General features: G+C 42.1%; 1 protein-coding gene across 5 annotated transcripts in view; it reads right to left on the reverse strand.

Annotated features, from left to right (window-relative positions):
- Positions 1-20,603, reverse strand: part of ARHGAP26 (Rho GTPase activating protein 26) — a 415,746-nt gene that overhangs the window by 142,268 nt on the left and 252,875 nt on the right. For all 5 annotated transcript variants that reach the window (XM_046667198.1, XM_046667197.1, XM_046667196.1 and 2 more), the window contains exons 16-17: positions 19,524-19,582; positions 17,922-18,027 (exon numbers count right to left, since the gene is read on the reverse strand). In XM_046667198.1, the coding sequence (XP_046523154.1) occupies positions 17,922-18,027; positions 19,524-19,582 (165 nt within the window). The remainder of the gene's footprint in view (positions 1-17,921; positions 18,028-19,523; positions 19,583-20,603) is intronic.

A 20,603-nucleotide genomic window follows, 5' to 3' on the forward strand; every position in this document is an offset into this window, starting at 1 on the left:
AAACAAAAATGCCATGTAAATTTCATTGATTCTATTACTGATTCGCTTAAATGGCTCCACCACAATCACCTGTTTCACCAGCCAGCCACGGACAAACTACTTAAGAAGCCCAAAGAGCTCAGATGCTGCTCAAGTCTCTAAAGTTGCTCTTCTAGTTTCTAAGCAAATCAAAACCACCTGTTCCTATTTCACCACAGTGGTACACTGAGCCAGCTTTCAATTACTGATGTGAAGGGCGGAGAGGGGCAATTTTCAATTATCCACGCTCAGCTGCAACAGACACATTCCTGAAAAGTTCTCTCTAAACCCAAATTTTGTATCTGAAACCCCCTTTTCCCAACGTCTCTTATAAACTTCTAGACGTAGTCTGAGGTGGCCAATTAAAGACAGACGGAACCAATATCTATTCTCTAGCTCTGTCAATCACTGTCCACAGCTGAGGGAAATGAGAGAAAGGAGTCAGGTCTGGATGCTGATGAAAAGCCCAAAATGGGAATTTAGACCAAGCCAGGGCCAGGACTAGAGTGACGCAAGAGAGACTCCTGGGTGCAAAATTTAAAGAGGCAATAACCTTTAACAATCTTGAGAGTAAGCGCCTCTTTAAAATTTAAAGAAGTGCTAAAGAGGCTGTCATTTTCAGGCTTGTTGCAGGCCACTGCCTCCTTAAATTCTGCAGCCCAAGTGTTTCTCTTGCCTCATCCTAGTCCCACCCCTGCTAAACACAACACCTTGGTGTCCTGGCTTACTTTAACTGGAGGTAAACATTTTTTATTGAGTTACCATAATGTTATTGGCTGGGTAATACAGGAACCTAGTTTTTGTTCAGACTTTTCTTTCTCTCATTAGCTTCCTTGCTTCCACTTCCCGTCCATTCACAGGAGGTAAGAAACACAGTAGTTATGTGTTGGTTCGCTCCAGTGGTGGTAACAGATGAGAGGGCGTGCAGAGACTAACTGGCCTTTAGAGGCTGGCAGCAAAGGTGAGAGGCAATCAGGGGCTTAAGGATATTCCTGCCACCAGGGTTGGGGAAGGAGAGGTGTGCTCAGCCTGCACCCAGGAGAACCCCCAGGCACCCACAGCTAGATCCCCCTCCCCCACCCTGAGAAGCCACAGAGCAGTGAATGTTCCTGGCCTTAGACGCCTCTGCAGATCCAAAGCCAGAAAGACAGACTTCTCTTTGCACAGTTTGCTTTCAGAAATTCCTCATACCACTTAGAAATTTCAAACTCATCCTCAAAAGAGACTTCCACAAAGAAGTTGGCAGGGCCTTATTATTTTTGCAAGCCAGAAAATGTGGCTCCCCACAGCCACGGCAACCTGTTGCAGCGAGGAGCGCCTGGAGTCCAGTCATCTGTAGGGAGGACTTTACGATTCTGTCTGCAGCTGCTTGGCCTCTGGGTGCTAGGGCTATTTTATGGAGGCTGCTGCTAAGGTTAGAAGCCTTGACATTTTAGAATAAGCAGGACCTGCTAAGGTCCCAGTGAGGACAATGAGGACAGGTACTGGGGTGTTTCTATGTCAGATCTCTCTGGGGGGTTCAACATGAGTTGTCTGTAATCCTATGAAGATATTCTCCTCTTTGGTTCCTTGGTTCTTTTTCTACCCTGATATTCTAGGCCTCCACTCCAACCTCCGGAGCCTAGCTAACTTCTGCTTAAATCTCGTACCTTTCAGGTTAGATGCTAATGTCCCAGCTCCACACTTAATGCACTCAAGGAACTCAGAGCACTGCCTGGGACCTAAGATGTGCCTCATGAAGTATTCTGTGTCTATATCTATCTACCGCTCCAAATGAAAACTATGTCAGGCATATAAACTAATGGAGCCTTTATGGAGAATAATTTGGCAATATCTGAAAAAAAATGAAGCTGCATATATCCCTGCAATTCTGCTGCTAGATATATATCTTGCCAAAACTCACGCATGTGCAAAAGAATGTCTACAAGGATGTTCACTGCAGCATTGCTTATAATGGTAAAAAATAAGAAACCACTCTAAGTGCTGATCAACAGGGGAAAGGGATAAATGACATGTGGCATATTTACACAGCATTTAGAGGAATGAACTTGCATTTATCTCAAGATACAACTGAGTGAAAAACACAAGCTGAGAAATGAGAGTACACTCTGATACCATTTATGGAAATTAGGACACACACATACATATACCATATGTCTATATTTGGACACAAAAAATCAACTTTAAAGGATCAAAATATAGTTCAAAATTTAGCTCAAATACACTAAAATTCATGTTAACTTTCCACTGGAGGGAAAAGGAAATGGAACGGGGGAGGAGCCAAAAGAGGACTTCAGTGTTAACATGCGAGAAGGAGAACAAATAGGACAAATGTTAACTGTGATATAATCTAGACATGCACATGTCTAAATATGCACATGAAAAACTACAGCAAAACATATATTCTAAATATACAAATATATATTCCAAATGGTCTTTTGGACATTTTGCTCTAATTTTTTTCCCCCCAAATAAAAGAAAGGAAGAGAAGGAGAGAGGGCATGTTTGGGGTCAGAAGGATTCCTTTACATTGTCGTGGAGAACTTGAGGGGCTGACAGCAGATGACAGGAAAGAAAAAACAGTTAAAAAAAGTAAAGTTAATAATAATCTTTTAAAATGCATCTGAAATTCAATTCATATATCCTGAGTAGTAGTTCCCAGACTTCAGTGTAGAAAGAAATCACCTGGGAACTTATTAAAAATAGAAGTCCCTGGGCTCGGCCCCATGGCCGAGTGGTTAAAGTTCCACGCGCTCCACTTTGGTGGCCCAGGTTCATGGGTTCAGATCCTAGGCACAGACATACTCCACTCACCACCCATGCTGTGGTGGTGTCCCACATACAAAAAATAGAGGAAGACTGGCAAAGGTGTTAGCTCAGGGCTAATCTTCCTCAGCGAATAAATAAATCAATAAAACAGAAGTCCCTGCTCTTCCTACCCAAGCCCCAACATTGTGATTCAGGAGATCTTAAATGGGGCCCAGGACCTCCTTTTTATACAAAAAAAACAAACATCCTTAGTACAGTAGAGTTAAGCCTTTTAAAATACACTGAAAAACATTAAAAAAAATAAAACTTAAAGCAAATGAAAATTGTAATTTTAATCTAAAAATCCATTCCCCTTTGACCATAAGTGGATAACTAACAGTCACTCTTAGAAGAAAATTTTATATTTTGATGACGATAAAGTCATTCTCTACAATCTTTATTTACATATTCTAAAGTGTTGATCATGTAATAATCATTTTTATGTACAATTGAAATGTTAAATTTCTATTAACATTGTTATTTGATAACAAGATAAGAGTTACTATGATAACTCTTTTTGTAGGTAACAATTAACTTTAATGGAACAATTCTAGTGTTGAAATTAAAAGTCACCAATGTAGAACAAGGCAGCTTTAAGCTATCAAGGGGTTGTTATCCATTACCTAATGATGACCTCCTCTCTTCCTGCTTTCCCAAGTAGAGCCAGGGCTCCAGCTCAGACTTCCCACAGCTGTAACTCACGCCTGGGCACCAGCACACAGATCTATGCTGTAGTTTACCTGTGGACATGTCCACACTCCCCTCCAGGCTGTGAGTTCCTCCTAACAGGGAAGGCATCACGCTCGTCTTTGATACCTGTGTCTAGCACAGCATCTGGCATGCTGTAGGCACTCGATAAACAGGTCTTAAATGGGTTAGCACTTCTGAACAGGTCTTAGCTTGAAGACATCCAATGAAAAAGGAGGCTCTAGAACAGTGTTGGTGGACCTGCACTCTAAAGGACCAGACAGTAAATATTTCAGGCTTTGAGGGCCATGTGGTTTCTCTTGCAACTTTTCAATCAGCCAGTGTACCTCAGAAGCTGTCATAGATAATACATAAATAAATAAGTGTGGCTCTGTTCCATTAAAACTTTATGAACACTGAAATTTGAATTTCACACAATTTTCATGTGTCATGAAATATTATTCTTCCTTTGATTTTTCCAACTATTTTAAAATGTAAACAACCATTCTGAGTTTATGGGCCAAACAAAAACCAACAGCAGGGTTTTCCAACCTCTGCTCTAGCAGATCTGGGCAAAGAGGTAGGTGGAAAAAGCTCAGGACACCAGACAGGCTGGAAAAGATGGAATAGAAGAGGAGAAGAAAGGGGTCTATAGAGGATAACAGTCAGTGGACCCTCATAGTATGTGAAAATAGGACAAAAACATGGAGGGGCTGGCCCGCTGGCATAGTGGTTAAGTTCGCACGCTCTGCTTCGGTGGCTCAGAGTTCACCACTTTGGATCTGGGTGTGGACCTAGAAACGCTTATCAAGCCAAGCTGTAGCAAGAGTCCAACATATAAAATAGAGGAAGATGGCACAGATGTTAGCTCAGGGCCAATCTTCCTCGGCAAAAAGAGGAGGATTGGCAGCAGATGTTAGCTCAGGGCCAATCTTCCTAAAAAAAAAAAAAAAAGACAACACAGAAACAAAAAACAATGCCATTTTCTATTGGTGTTATTTTTATTTTATTTTAAACCAGTTCTACCATAACAGTAAGCTCATATTCAATTAACTAATGGCTGGGGAAGTGAGAAAAAAATTGGTATAGTTAAAAGTCATTAGTAATATTAGTTGGGGAAAAAACCCCAAGCCTTTTCAGGTTAAAATTTTGCCACCATCTCCAGCACTGCTAAAATGTATCCTCCTTTCTCTGTGCTGCCCGCTCCCAGGTGGAAATGCAAATGAGCAGAGGGGCAGACAAAAGAGATTCTGCCTGGGAATACCCAAGGATTGACTGTCTTGTTCTGTTGTACCCAGTCCTGTGCGTAAAATCATAGATGTCTTTGAAGTTAAAAGGGGCTCAGAGTCACAGAGTCCACTCATTAAAAGTAATTATAACGTTCTAAATAGCACACACGGTCATTTTATAAAAATTCAAAAATAAAGAAGCTAGGAGAAGAAAACCCAAGCATGGAGAGATAACAACAGTTAAGATATTGGTGGCTTATCTTTCTAGACTCTGTTTTCCTTAACTGCATTGTGTGTCTGTGCTTTTTTTTTTTTAATACAAAAATAATCCCCCTTATTTTGTAGATGAAGATACCTAAGGCCTGGTAAAGTTGCTCAAGATCGTGCATAAAGTGAGTTTGTAAAAACTCAGGTTGGGAACCTTTTGCCTGTTGGACCAATGCTCTCTCCTACCACCTCCAAATATAAATAAATAATTAGCATCTTGGATAAGCTAGTGCCTTGTCCATAGCAGGTGCTCAATAAATTAATACATGTTGACATGAATGATGCCAGCTAGGCTGTCTTTCTTTATCTCAGTCCAGCTCTGTCCAAGTCAGCTTCCTCAGAGACGCTCCTGATTATCAATAACACCAGAGAACACAGGTTTTAACAGGCCGTCAAATCCCAAAGCGCACAGGCCTCCTCTAACAGGAACTGGCATGTTAATGTAGAAAGTTTGCTACTGAAAGTGCTTCACTTTGGAACATTTTCTTTTGGCTTTATTTGAAAATAAGGCACTATTCTGGGTCCTCTATGGATTCGCTTATTAGGAATTCATTTTTGGGTTCTCCCATCTCCTAAGGGGAGCATTAGAAGGAGCAGAAAGCATTAAGACATTTGCACAAGGTTTGCCTTCAGTTTCAACCAAATAAGATCACACTTACCCATGACTAAAACAATCTGTGATGGGCCTGTTCATGTCAAGAGTCACGACACAGTAATGTCATGACAAGGAAAGGATAACCTACAGTCTTGCCAGTGCTCTCTGCTCCAGGAACCATCTGGGAGAACGACCTTGGGGAACAAGCAACAACTGTGGAAGGGAAACTCCTAACCAGGCAGCATGCAAAGCAGTTTAAGTGCAGTTCTAGTGAGAAGCAAAGTGTAGTTCTTAAAGAAGCAAAATGTCAAGGTTCTCTTTCAATAGAGAGAACAGGAACTGACTAGCCAGTCAGACTGAGAGACATGCGTGAAATGGGAAACTCCCATTTGCCTGGTGACTTAAGGAAATATGTTTACATGTGTCCAATTCTGGGGGTTGGTGAGCCAAGCAAACACCTTCACTCCATCAAACACGACTGGAGAGGATTCTGGGTCCACGGCAAGTCTGAAGACATGCTCTGAAGGGATGTCCCAGGCTTTTGTGAAGTGCTGGCTCATGCAAAAAAGAAAGAATCAAGTATTCTGGGGAACTGAGCTGTGTGACCACGCATTAGAGAAATATCCGAATGCTATGTCTGCTGTTTTATATATATCATTATGATGGCCCCATCTTCTACATAACGATGTATATTGGGGTTACCAGGCACCTGTAAGATCCACCATAGAGTTAATATTTGTGCCAAAGCCTGAAGCTTTCAATAAAACACAGGGATCTCTAAGGCAAAGAATTGAGTCTAAGCAAACACAACTCTTGTGAAGACCTGATATTTTTACCTGCCCAGCATCCTTGGAATAATGGCATTCAATTTTTCTTTGGACTGCCCCTCTCCCATTACATGTGGTCCTACCAAGAATGTCAGTTCAGTGCTACACTACTGCCTCGCCACAGAAGTGGGTGTGTTATCCAAGAGAGGCCACTACAACTCTCTTCACTAGGAATGTTAACCTGCAAGAGAATCACAAGAGGACAAAGGTGGTCGGAGCTGAGACATTCCAAAGGTAGTGCTCCAAAGGGGTACCCATGAGTACCCTGGATACTTTCCACCCTTTATTTCATTCATTATTCAACAAATATTTATGGAATGCCTCCTACTATGTGCAATGCACTGTTCTAGGTGCTAGGGATACAAAGTGCAGAAGCAGACAGAAATCTCCAACCTCGTGGACCTTACATTTCAGAGAGAAGATAACAAGAATAAACAAATAAGTCAAATATATAGCATATTAGATGGTGATATGTGCTATGGAAAAAAATTAAGCAATGCCAGTGAGTAGGGAACACAGGGGCTGGAGGTTGCAAGCTTAGAGCAAGACCTCATTGGGGAGGGGAGAGGAGGGAAAGAGGGGAGATCAGGTCTAAGGACCAAAGAACTGAGTCCTGGAGCACAGCAAAGGAGACTGAAAAGGAGCAGCTGGGAGGCAGGAGGAGAACAGGAGAGTGTGGTGTCCTGGGAGCCAAGTGAAGAAAGTATTTCAAGAAGGAGGGAGTGAGAAACTGTGGTAAACCCTGCAGAATGATCAGGGGAGGGAAGTCTCAAACTATCTAGCAACACTAACATGAGGCATTTCAGTGGAGCAGTGGGTGTAAAAGCCCAAGTGGAGCAGGTTCAAGAGAGGATGTGGGAACAGCAACATGACAACTATTTGAGACATTCCGCTGAGAAGAGCACAAAGAAATGGGATGGTATCTAGAAGGGGATGTAAGATGGAGAATGGTTTTTTGTTTTGTTATTTTGTCTTTTTATTTGTAAAGGATTGCAGAAATTACAATATGTGCTGATGATTCAGCAGAGACTGAAAAGTAAAGGGAAACCCACTGGAGCCCAGACCTTCTGGCTGCAACAGGGAATTGGCTCTAGTGCCAGTGAAGGGACTGCCTTCAGGTAGATGCACTGACTGTTCCTCTATTACACACGGAGGGAAGGTAGAAACATGGGCACAGGTATAGATATGCTTGTAGTAACTTGTGGAAGTTCTCCTGATTACATCTATTTTCTCAGTGAAATAGGAGGGAAGATCTGAGACAAGCATCTAGAAGAGAAGAGTGAGTGGCGTAGGGACATGCAGTAGGATGCCAGGCACATAAGGGCCGTTGCAGTTGCTTTCCAATATCGGATGGTTCAACTCTACTTTCAACTATGTGGTTGACCTAGAAGACTTCCAATAAATTCCCTTCTTTCCTTTTTTTAATTAGCCATGGTTGACTTCCATTGCTTACAAACAAAGACCTTGTTGAGGCCTACGGTTATCCCATGTTTTCACTGAAAGTCTGACTTTAATAAAATAGTGATCCTGTTCTATCAAATCCTATGCACCTCCAAATGCACAGGAAGATCTGCTTGCAATATAACGAGTCAAACATTTTGGGTTCCTCTACCACCTACTGCATAGAACAAAGAAATAATGATTTACACTTACAATACCAATCGGAAACACTAAATCAGTATGCTAAACTGCTTGAAGAAAAACACTTCTAAAGATTTTATTTATTTTTTCTTTTTCTCCCCAAAGCCCCCAGGTACATAGTTGTATATTCTTAGTTGTTGGTCCTTCTTGTTGTGGTATGTGGGATGCCACCTCAGCATGGCTTGATGAGCGGTGCCATGTCCACACCCAGGATTCAAACCGGCGAAACCCTGGGCCGCCGCAGTGGAACGCGTGAACTTAACCACTCGGCCACAGAGCCGGCCCCGAAAAAACATTTCTATGCATGTGAGAAAGTAGAAAGGACTGGTAGCAAAATTCAAATCGCCTGAATTTGAATTTCTTCAAACCCTCTTTTGATGTAAACTCCAAAAGTGTCTACCAGGACAGAATGAAGACGAATACAAGGACAACTTTCCTTAGAGTGGAGATTAATACTTCAATACAGATTCCAGTAACTCAGGGAGGGAAATTCATGTGAAGACTGTACTAAGAGGTAAACCGGAGACAATAAGAACAGCTTTCACAGTGGACAGTAATGTTTAATCTGAGAACAGCATCTGAGAGGGCTGTCAAACTAAGAAGGAAAGCAAGTCAGATTCTCCCTCAAAGAGAAACATTTCAAAGATCACAAAGACGAGTGGAAATTTCCAGACCGTGCAGACTAAGATGAATCGTCGTGATATAATGTGTCGTCCCCCTCCAGGAAATTAAGAGTTATTAAACTGCAGCAAAGACAGCTGCTTTGGAGATGAAGCCAGCCTTGCGACACCAAGAAGCAGGAGGATGAGGGCGAGGGTGAGCAGTTGCTAGCCTCTCACAGAAATCAGCCCCACACGACTTGTTCTCTCAAACAGGTGCACTGCTCCATGGGGCATCTGAGTCATGAACAGCCCTCAACACTCACAGGGAAGTGTGAGGCTTGGTGTGAGGTATGACCTGAAAGCAGATATCGATGGCTCTTTCTCCCAGCTGACCCTGTGCTGGCTCATCCTTTGCTAGGAAGCATGAGATTGATATTCGGCCCTTTGGGCCAAATGCACACAGACTGCCAAGAAAACGAAAGCAAAGCGAAAATAAACATATGCACACACAAAAGTCTCCCAAGTGGATAAGAGCTGTATGAGCTATGTTTTCGGCATCCAGCCTGAAGGGTTTTGCTGCCACTAACAGAACTGTGAAGAGAGCCCCATTCTGTCAGTAAAAATGACTTGTTTTGGTTTAATTGCTTGACCAATTCCCCCTTGGTGTCCCTCACCTTAAGGCATAGCTCCATGATCCTTTTCCCCCATCCCCTGATTTCTCAAATAGGCTGTAAAAGCTTATGTTTATGGAGGATGCACTATGTGCCAGACACTCTTCTAAGAGCTTTATGTGGATTAGTTAATTTAATCCCCACAACAACTTTAAGAGGGTAGGTGCTATTGTTGTCTTTAGGTTTCCCAGAAAGAAGACACAGAGGTAAAGGCTCATATGATACTACTTTACTAGGAGTTCTCAGGGGGAAGGAGGCAGAGAAGCTAGCCACTGGATCAAGTACCAATTCTTGCTCAATCTTTTGGGACCATCTTCCAAAATGCTGTCTAATGACTGCTCTCTAGGATGCCCAGCTCCCACCTCCCACCAGTCACATGTTTCCCCTTGAAGTTTTGTTAATAGCCCCTTGCTTTCAAGTTGTACCTGTGTGGATGCCACTTTGTGTCATGCGTCCCTAGGGTGAGAAGTAAAAGGCAGGAGGCATGTGCTGTGGGCATGAGGACATAAGCTACCAGGCTGCATCTGCACGAAGCAAGCTGGAGGCTACACAACTGGTCACTGCAGTGGTGGCTGAAACACACATAGTTTGAGAAACCAAGAGAATCTGATGTGCTGACTTAAAGTTTCTGATACAATTATTATATTTCCTTTTTCAGATGAGGAAACTCGGGCACAGAGAATTGAAGTAATTCACACAGGTTTTAAAAGAACCAAGGGCAAAACCAGGCAGTCTGCCTCCAGAATGTTCTCTCTTAACCACTGTGCTCTCAGCCCCTACAGATGAACTGTAGCTACCTAGAAGTCTGCCAGCTGCCTCGCTGCAGCTGCCACGTTTGACCCACAACAGTTATGAAGAACTGGTTGGGAAACCAGTCAGAGTAAGAAAATAAGTGTCGCAGACAAAGCTCACCACGCAATGCAAAAAGGACGCAGCAAGAGAGGGCTTCAGTGCCCAAACAGTGTGAGTGAATCGGCTAGTCACTGTCGCTCAGGGAAAAAGAGAGAGATTTAACGAAACCACTCCCAGGGCCAAGGCATAAGAAATCTGACTCATCAGAGTGGAAATAAATGAAATAAAGACTAAAAAGACAATAGAAAAGATAAATGAAACTAAGAGCTGGTTTTTTCAAAAGATAAACAAAATAGACAAACCTTTAGCTAGACTCACCAAGAAAAGAGAGGACTCCAATAAAATCAGAAATGAAAGAGACAAAAAAAAAAAAGAGAAAGAAAAAAAGAAAACTTGGCTCTGCTAAGGGCTGGCAAAGAAGAAACTAAGTCGTGTTCCTGTTTGTTAATACTCTCGCTTTTATAATACCCCAAAATGTATGGGGGCAGCCACTAAGAAAGGAAAAGATAGCATCCTCCTCTTCACTCCTCCCTGAATTTGAGAGGAAACTCCATGAGTTCAAAAGAGGGAGAGGTGCATCAGAAAACAGGAAAGTCATTGAAAAAATTAACCCAAACAGAAGTGGACAACTCAAAACAAACAAGAGTCCCAAATCAAAGGAGCTCTAAGACTGCCTGGCATAAACAGCTTGAAGCCAAGAATTTCCCCTTTCAGAACGGGTGTTTCGTATGATGTGAAAGATTTAGTTCCTTGAAGTCAGGAATTTCTTTTTTTTTTTTAAAGCAAAAAATTTAAACTGAACTTGTATCTCTTTCCGCCTTCTAACCCTGAAGGCTGGAAGGCCATAGAACAGAGAAATTCCTGGGTTGAAAGTAAGTGAAAGTCTGGCAGCTAGGCTAAATAAGGGCTGAGCTCTGATTTCTTCTTCTGCATTTCCATTAATTTAAAGTGCTAAGTTGCCTGTTTGCTTTAAGATATGTGGCTGTCCTCTTTGCAGTGTCCCTTTAAGTAGATTTTCCTTTGGCTCTGCCAACAAAAGCTCGAGAAGGTCCTTTGAGAATCCCATTCTTAGTCTTAAAAAAATACACTCTCCTCCCCACCCCATACACATAAACAGGCCTGAAAGCAGTATCTCCCACTTCTTCTGGGGACCTCCAATCTATTAGAAATAACAAATCGTTCAGGAGAAAAACAGAGCTGGTCAGGGAAGTAATTCGCCCAGCCTATTTCTACTGGTTCATTTACATGACCACCAAATATTGAGCCCCTCTTTTGGGATCAGCAGATAGGCAGGCCTGGGGTTGAAAACTCAAATTGCCAACACCATGACCAGGGCAGGTCGGGGGCATGAAAGAAGTAGGCCAGGTTCAAGAGACAACAGGGACTGTTAGGAACTAGGGGAACCGAAGAGAGCATGCCCAGGGGGACAGGGTGAGGCCTCAGTTCCAGCCAATTGTTAGCAAGGAGATCTGAATTTTCTTAGTCAAATTACCCCAGTTAAAAATGTTGGAAACCTGTCCAAAATTTAAAAACAGTAATGTGTGGGTCAACAATACCAAAGAGAACACGTGTGGGCTGCTCTGGGTGAAGGCCCTTGTTTGCAACCTCTAGGTAGGAAACAAAGATAAAGGAAGACACACCGCTCATCCCCTAAGAGCTTATGACCTAGTAGGAGTGAGAAGATACACACCCGGTAAACTGTCCCACAGGTGGAATGTGATACATGCTAAAAGAGAGGACTAAGCAAAGGCTATGGGAGTTTAGCAAAGTGAGAGGGCACTTGAGGCAGAAAGGATTCTTGCAGGAGCGGCATTTGAGGCTAAAGAATGAAGTAGACTTTGGCAAGCAGAGGCTGGGGAGGGACCATTCCAGACAGAGGAAAATGAATTGCAAAAGGCAAAAAGAGGGAGCAGGGAAGAGCATGTTTGAGAAACGGTCAAGAGACTTATGCTTGTACCTAACAAATATTCGTGAGTGTCTACTGTGGGCCACATAGTAGGGATGCAGTGGTGACCATGGGGGATACAAGATGAGGCTGCAAAGTCTGAAAGGGACGAGTCCAAACAAGGCCTTGGAGGCCATATCCAGTTTTATCTTAAGAGCAATGGGAAAGCTGCAAGTTGAGATTTGCAGTGTTCCAAGTTCCCTGGCTGCAGAGCATGCATTCTGTGGACCTGAAGGGAGCCAGAGCTCCACCAGCCAGAGGAAGCCAGGAGGAGGCTTTGCAAGCAGTCTGGGAAAGAGATGATGACAGCTTGGACCACGGGAGTAGTGATGAAGACAGAGAAAAGTGGATGGATTCATCAAGAGATAGGGGTTAAAATCACCAAAACTATTGTTCAGGATAGGAATCAATGAGGCAGAAGCCAAATGGGACTGGAGAATGTGGTCAACGTGGCTCCATGGAGGTATCAGGCCACACCACTGGTGGCCCAGTAGCCAAGCAATTCTGCACCGGCAGCAGTGGGTGTCCAGTGGTTACTAGAGAGAAGAAAGGTTCAGGAGCCAGGGTGTATGGCCGAGGGAAAGCAGCCAGAGCAGCTTTCCATCTTAGAAAGCCATCACTTCAAAAGTACTGTTTTCTTTTAAATGTGCTTTGTAAAATTCCACAGCTATTTTGTTTGGACTAGTCTTGATGGCAAGGAAATAACTAGCTCTTCTCATGTGTTCAACAGCTCTACACTAAGCTAAATCTTACATTCTATACTTGGGCTGGAGGAAGAAAGAATATTAGAGTATCTATAAGATAAATGTTAATGCCAAGTATCCATGCCTACTTCCTTTTATTTTGATCCTTCCTTAAGAACTTCAAGGAATCCTAGTTAACCACCAGGGCCCATCCTCCTTGGTGCCAAGGCCTAGCAATGACTTTCTTTGTAACCACAGGCATTTGTACATGAACCCAATTCACTCTGCTTCTAGGTCATTAAGGAAATATGAATACATCCTTCTTAATGTGCAGGGATGCTTGGAAGTACTCAGATTCCAGTCACAGGAAGGAGAAAATAGTCAAGCCACTAGATCTCAACATTTGATAACTTGAGACAATGGAGTCTACATATTTTGATAAGGTCTCACTTGTATGCCAAGCATTTGCTCCACAGTATTCTGTCGTGATCCCTGCAACGTACAGAATTTTGTCCTTTCTGGAAAGTCACAACATGTAACAGATCATCCAAATAAGCATTAGACAATTGAGTAATGAAAAGAACAATACAGAATCAGCAAGCAGCAACGGGACTAAAATTGATTTTGCCCTCTTCACTTCTTTCTCTCACCTTCCACCCCCGCCCCCAAATCTGGGAATTCTGGTGTATATGTGCCCACACTGCAAATGTATTCATTTTCCCTCCCCAACTGGCCTTTTTGTCCCGTATATCTTGATGGAGTTAGCATACCATGCAAAGATCATTCAATACACTTAATGCTCTCTGTTAAACGTCATTTTAACAAGACTGCTTGCAAAGGCACTGTGGGCTGCCTACTCAGAGCTCTGCTTTTACACTGGTATCCATGCCTCCCACAAGTGACCCAGGTAAATCCTGTTTGGTGTAAAAAATCATCGTGGTCCCACTCCTCTGGCCGGTGATTGCTTCAAACCAATAAGATGTGATGGGAAGTCTGCTGGAGAATTTCTGGGAAAAGTATCATTGTAGCTCTTAAAAAGAGACTCAAAGAAGAAGTAATGCCTTTTCTGCCTCTGGACAACCACTAATGTGTACAGATGTAATGCAACATCCTATGACCCTGAGAGGAGCTAGCCACCACACGGCTGGCTGTGAGCAGGACCACAGAAGTAACCTGAGTACTTCATGAGCCAAAAAAGAGACCAACCCTCATGACTGATTTTGTGCAATAAGACAATAGATTCCTTTGTTGTTTAAGCCATTTTGAATTGGATTTTCTGTTGTTTGCAGCCCAAAGCATCATAAGTAATCTCTCTTTGGAGAAGCAGGAAAAGGGCTCTGCCTCTCCAACAACACCCTAGCAACGAAGGAATAGTTGCTTCAAAAAAGAAAAGAGACTAAGATTTATTTCTCAATAAGTGTTTTGGGAAAACTAGCTGAGAAAAGGTATTTTTAATAGCCACTTCTGATGTATGGAGAGTCCTTTGAAATCCTCCCTTGCAGCGTAAACACTGTAATAAAGTTACGATGAGCCACTATGAATGGAATGTGTGGGGATATACAACATAGTTGGAGTCATCATAATATGTAAACATCAGGGAACTACTATGAAATTAGGCTTTATTACTCATCTACTCTTATTTCCTTCTACAATGATAAAATTGGGAATTGTTTTCTCCCACCTCCCCCTCACCTGATAAAAACACAGAATCACGTGACTGAAAGGGAACTGAGACTCAAGGAGATTGAATGATTTCCACAAGATCTCACAGCTAACGGGGGATGATTTCCTTTATTATTAAAAATGCTTTATGCATGATTTTAAAACAAAGTCATTTGCCAAACACTCAATTTAATGCAAAGTCAAATCGTAAAAACATGGGAAATCTAAACCAGACTTGTTTTTAGCAATTTAATTATGAAAATAAAAATCTCCCTTTTGAACTCACTGCTTTGAGCTGCTTCTTCCTATTTCTAATACCTTCCTAAATCTCAATCCATTCCTCTCAGTACCATTTCTCTCTCCAAGAAAATCCCTGTACATGGCCCATTCTCTAGACCAGTGGTTCTCAAGACTGTTTGCATCATCACCGGGAAATAAACCAGAAATGCAGATTCCCAGGCAGAGTCCCATTCAGTAGACCAGGGGTGGGCCCAGCGATGTCAAGGTAAACAAGCACCCCAGGTGTGCTAACCGCGCTCTGAGGAGCATGACTCCCGCTGTATACTAGATTCCAGGATCCAAAGAGAAAACATCTAATTATCATAGCAGATCTAAGCTGGAACAACAAAAATATTGTGCATAGTTGCCTATAATTTCTAGGTTCCCTCTGAGGTCTGAAACAAACCCAAGAGTTCTGTGATTTGGATGCACTCTGGCAATCATTTGCTTGGAGGTTTGGAGTTTTTATCCTTCTCTACCTCCCACCCCCCACCCCACCCCCAACAAGACTATTTTTCCCTCTGAATGCATTTCTACTTGGGATTAAATATAAAATATCTTAACTCTGCCTCCACAGCTAAAGGAAATCAATTTTGGAAAGTGTTTCAAAAGAGTACTTTAAAAATACACAATACCAAATGTCTTCCCTTTGAACCAGATGCCTGAGATGCACAGGGCAAACGCAGTAGGTAATAAGAGAAGTAAACACTGGGTTTTCCAGCAGAACCAGCCCTGAAACCAAAACTTAGGAAGGAAGCTGACCATTAAGTAAGTAGACCAGAGGAACAATAGCTCAGGCGTATCCTAGGGTGAGTATGAACCTGAGAAAACTGGAATGAGACAGACAAATCCCTTGTCCCAAGTTAACTTTCCCTCACTGCTAGATTTTAAAATAGGACAGTGCTGTAAATGAGAATATAGAGTTTAAGTGGAATCTTAGAACTCCTCTGGGTGCCAAAGAATTTTTTCAGACCTAAATACTGGATTCAGCGGTGCTCATTATTTATACCCATCTCCTCCAAGACACTTTAAATCCAGAGGCTCCAGAGACCAAGAACACAGCATGCTGAGAACTGGTGTCTGTGTCTTCTAACATCAACTCTGACCACCTCACATTACAGGCATGAGAGCTTGTCTATATGTAGATTTCTTAATGATTAAATGAACAAAGAAATGCCAGTAACCTCGTAGAACCAAAGAAAACCATTGTTAAGTATCAAAGACAAGACATAACGCTCCAGAAATGCAGTAAAATAAATAACCCCAGCAAGACAATTGGTTTAAATTTGTTAGAAGGCAAAAAGTCAAGGTCACAGCTGTAACTTGCATATTCCAGTTATACTACTCCTTGGGTTAGGGACAAAGATGGACTGAACTTAATGGGGCTGTGAGAGCACAGAGTGGAACAACAGGGAGAAAGTGAAGCACCCACCACAAGATGAACAGGTTCCACTGTTCAAGATCTACCTTACGAGGTTGTTTTAATCTTTTTTTTTTTTTTTGTCTTTAAAGATTCCCAACACTCCACTAGGCATTTTAAAAACAGGAAAATTCAGTACCAGCTCTGCTAGATCACCATTTACTCTTGGTCTCTCTCAGTCCAATTAAGCTCTCATCACAACTGCACAGCTTGAAAAGCCCCACTGCTTTCAGCTGGTTCCTAACCCGTCTCCTCCAGCTGCTCCCAGCAGGCTTGGGGCCTCCTTAAGACCTGGTGGCCATAAAGCACACAGGAGCATTTCCACACATGCTGGAGTACGTACCTGGAACTTCCTCAGTTTAGGTGCAGGCCCTTCAAGTGTGCAGTTTTGCAACTAAACCAGCTTTTCAGTTTAACAAATGCCTGACTGGGTTGTGCTGAATAGGCACCAAACCGTCATCTCAAAGCATGGGCAGTTACTTTTTAAAGCCCATTTCCCATTACTTTAAACACATTTCATCAGGATTCTGTAACATCTTTTGAGGATTCTCCTTGTAAACTTGCACGTTCTCTGCTAGGCTTAATTCTTTCTGGACATGCAGTTCTGATATCGTGTGGCAAGAAAAAAAATTTCACCAATAATGGAGCAACCTTTGACTCTGCCTAATTGCTTCTCATCAACATGCAAAACACTCTTGCTTCCTCATAATTAAGACGTGGAAATCTTCAAGGTAACATACATACTCTCTCTTCAAAAGGTAATATCAAGAGCTTGGTAGAAATATGAAAAAGGACCATCATAATCTCTCTCAGCAGAGCATCAACTTATCCCAAAGAAATGACTTAATGGCACGAACAAAGTGTGGGTAAGGGCCAAATTTATAACACATCAGTTCAGCAGAATGTAGGGCTTAACAATTTAACTATTTATACACTTGTCTTTCCTTATGCTCCAGTCTCCAATCAAGAACATTCGTCAAAGTCAATGTGAGGTTAGCACATACACACATGTAGTGACTGATACAGCAAGGGAAGTCAGTAAGACCATTCCTAAAAGGGTCAAGTAACAGCAAACACACAAAACTTCAAAACTATTCCATGAGTATAAATATTCCTAGCAGGAAAATCAGGCCCCCATTGAATGCTCTGATTATCTCAGAGGGCAAGGGGGCATTTACCAAAGCTAATTCTTTTATTCTCTACGCTTCTTCAAAGGCTTTAATATATATAACTTTAAAAATCAATGACTCTATCCATATTTGACAGATGAAGAAACTATGGAATTGAGAAGTCAGTAGCCTGTTAGGAGCAGAGTCAACTCTAGAATCCAGGCCTCTTTACCCCAAATCCAAGGTCTGTAAACCCACAACACACTCCTGTTTTCCCATGAGCATCACAAGAACACGTAACCCTGAAAACTCTACTTGGTGACCTGGTTTCATGGATGACCTACTCCTGTTTGCCCTTGATCATCACAAGAGCAAAAACCCCTGAAAGCTCGGCCTGGTAGCCTGGTTGCACAGGCACTTCCCCAGCCTCCTCTGCAAAGACCATCTGGCACATGCTGCTGTTGTCCACTGCAGTTAACATTTCACACATTTCTTTCCTAAGCCTCCAGCATACCTGATGCAATAGTGGGAAAGGGAAACGTAAGCAGAACTGACACCAGCTTTAGTGCTAAGATAAAAACTTTCTAGGGGTGAGAAAAGGGCCCAGCAATCAGTTTTAAACCTACTTTGCCAAGTGGTTCATTAGCAGCTGTAACATCTGCCTATTTTTCTCTGGGAGCCGATGAACAAGGCTGTGGATTTCAGAGACCCGAGATTCCTGGTTCTCCAGCTCTGCAAAGGAAGGAGGGGCGTAATATTGGATCAGTGTTACAGTTTACAAGACAAAAATCAAAGGAAGCCAAAGGTTGGGCACTAACAGGCTAAGGATTTCTCAAGGTTTAAGATTCTGCTCTGGGTACTCAAGACTAGAACGACTGGATGTAGAAGTGCTTTCTATAACAGACTTCATTAAAAAAATGACCACCAAAAAAATTCAAGCCAAAATGATGACAAGATGAAATGGAGCCAGTCAACTGCAAACTCAGAGCAGGAACAAACTTGGGAGCAGCTGGCTCCCCGGAGTGACCGCTTCATTTCAAGGAAGCAAGGAACTTTATGCACTCATCAACTGATAAACAAACTGCACATGAACAACATTGCAAGGGTCTCAAATATCAAAATAACACCTCGAGACAGCATCAAAGGAATCAGAAGAAACGTCCAGTTATTCTCAAGTCATGTGTGACAACCAGCATGGTAGAAGAAAGCAATGACAGATAAAATACGTAAATCTTTCTGCCAACCCGTAACCTAAATCATGGCCTGTCATGTTCTCTTGGATGAACTCGGGAAGGCGGCTTCATTTCTCTGGGAAGTAGATTGATGGTACTCACCACACCTATTTATAGGACTGACGTGAGTTTAATAAGAGAATGGTTGCTATGGGTTTGGAATTTCCCTGAGAAAGAAATCACAAGAACACTATCTTCACTCCCAGCTTTCTCCCGTGTCTTTCCCCTCCCCATGTTAAGGGGACAACTATGGGCCACTGGAGCATAAGGTGCTACTAAATCAGGGCAGTAGTAGTTATCAGGGTAAAGAAACTCTGAAGGCTTAAAGGAAGCTGGGAGAGGCACAGGCCCTCGACATAATAGCACTGTGGGGATTCATGCCAGACTTAAATCTGATAGAGAATCTTACTGTCCCTTATAGGAGGCCTGCCCCACGTAGACAGATTCCAGTACACTTAGGGCAGCTTGCACCTAATCCCTATGTATTTTAATACCAGTAACACGATGTGAGGGACCTAGATGATATAGCTGAAGATGCTCTGAAGCTGTAAATGGAAGCCATGACAGAAAGAGGACTGGAAAGTTATATAAATGGTGTCAGATTCAGGGAAACACCTCCAATGCTCAGTTTAGGTAATGTGCAAAGTCTGATTCATTCTGCAAAATGCTACTCAAGGGCTGGAAAAAACCCAAGGAGTCCAAACTCCAATAATCAAAATTAGAAAGGCAAACTTGCTTTTCTCCCCTCTCTCCACCCCCAAAAACACACTTCTGAAGTTTCTCTCCTCTACTGTAAATCCAACGTGGTAGCAAGGCCCTCAGCAATCCTGATTTGGTTTCGTTTTCATTCTGTGGCAGTCTCATGAGCACATGTGTGGGTAGTTTACATGCAGAATAAGAAAGGTTAGATAATATTTCTTTTGGGATGCTGACTGTTCTTTGAAATAGAAAAATCTATTCCCTTCCCCTTAAAACTGTGACAAAAATAAGACTTACTTGCAGCTTTGATGAAACTTCTTTGAAACTGGTACATCATGAGTGGTCCTGGAAGCATTCTGGAATAAAAGGATATACACTAGTCAGCTTAATAAAAACAATCATATTCTCCGTAAGAGCAGCCTAGAGATCGCAAAACTGCATTCCATTTTGGGAGATCACAGGGAAACAACAGCAAGTCAACTTAGTCAACTTAGTTTCCATTTGGAAAAGGTCCTGAGATTTCACCTGAAATTTTCACACTCTCTTTTTTAGAGGAATGGGTATAACCTTTTTTAAGGGTACAACTGTGCTTCACAGTCACAACTAGAAAAGTGCTAATGTGAAAGTCTAGCACAAACCAAGAGATTTCCTTTTCAGTGTGTGACTCACCCATCAACAAGAGCATCTTAAGACCTCTCGGAGAAACAGGCAACTAACTAAACATTTGCAATTACCTGTGCTTCAACTCTTGTCTTCCTAGCAGCCTGTTATTAGAATCAGCTCATAATTCTAATCAGTTACTAGACTCAATTCATCATAGTGGAAACACTATGACAGACTTTTGTAGGTGTTTTTGTGGCAAATTCACTATGGAGTGTTGCTCCAGAATGCCAAAGGGCTAGAACCCCTAACATTAAGCATGATACAATCAAATTTTACCTACTATTTAAAAAAAAATGTTTTATATTTACTGTTTATTAGCTAATCAGTAGCAATACACACAAATAAGTGCTAAATACAAACATCTACAATATGGTTTTGTATAAACTACAATAGTAGTATTTGGGGTAAGAAGATGTTTAATGAATACGTTTAACTGTAAACTTGAGTTTTTCTTATAATCCAAACAATAAGCTTCTCAACAGACTATACAGTATTCCTGATTCAGGCTTTATTTTATTCTTTTCAGATCCCCTAATTCAACTCTTAGTCATCACTTACATTACATCTCTTTTTTTTTTCTTTAAGACTGGCACCTGAGCTAACATCTGTTGCCAATCTTCTTTTTTTTCTCCCTTCTTCTTCTCCCCAAAGCCCCTGCCAGTAGATAGTTGTATATTCTAGTTGCAGGTCCTTCTAGTTGTGCTATGTGGGATG

The sequence above is a fragment of the Equus quagga genome, chromosome 7 (assembly GCF_021613505.1).
Source record: "Equus quagga isolate Etosha38 chromosome 7, UCLA_HA_Equagga_1.0, whole genome shotgun sequence".
NCBI lineage: Eukaryota > Metazoa > Chordata > Mammalia > Perissodactyla > Equidae > Equus > Equus quagga.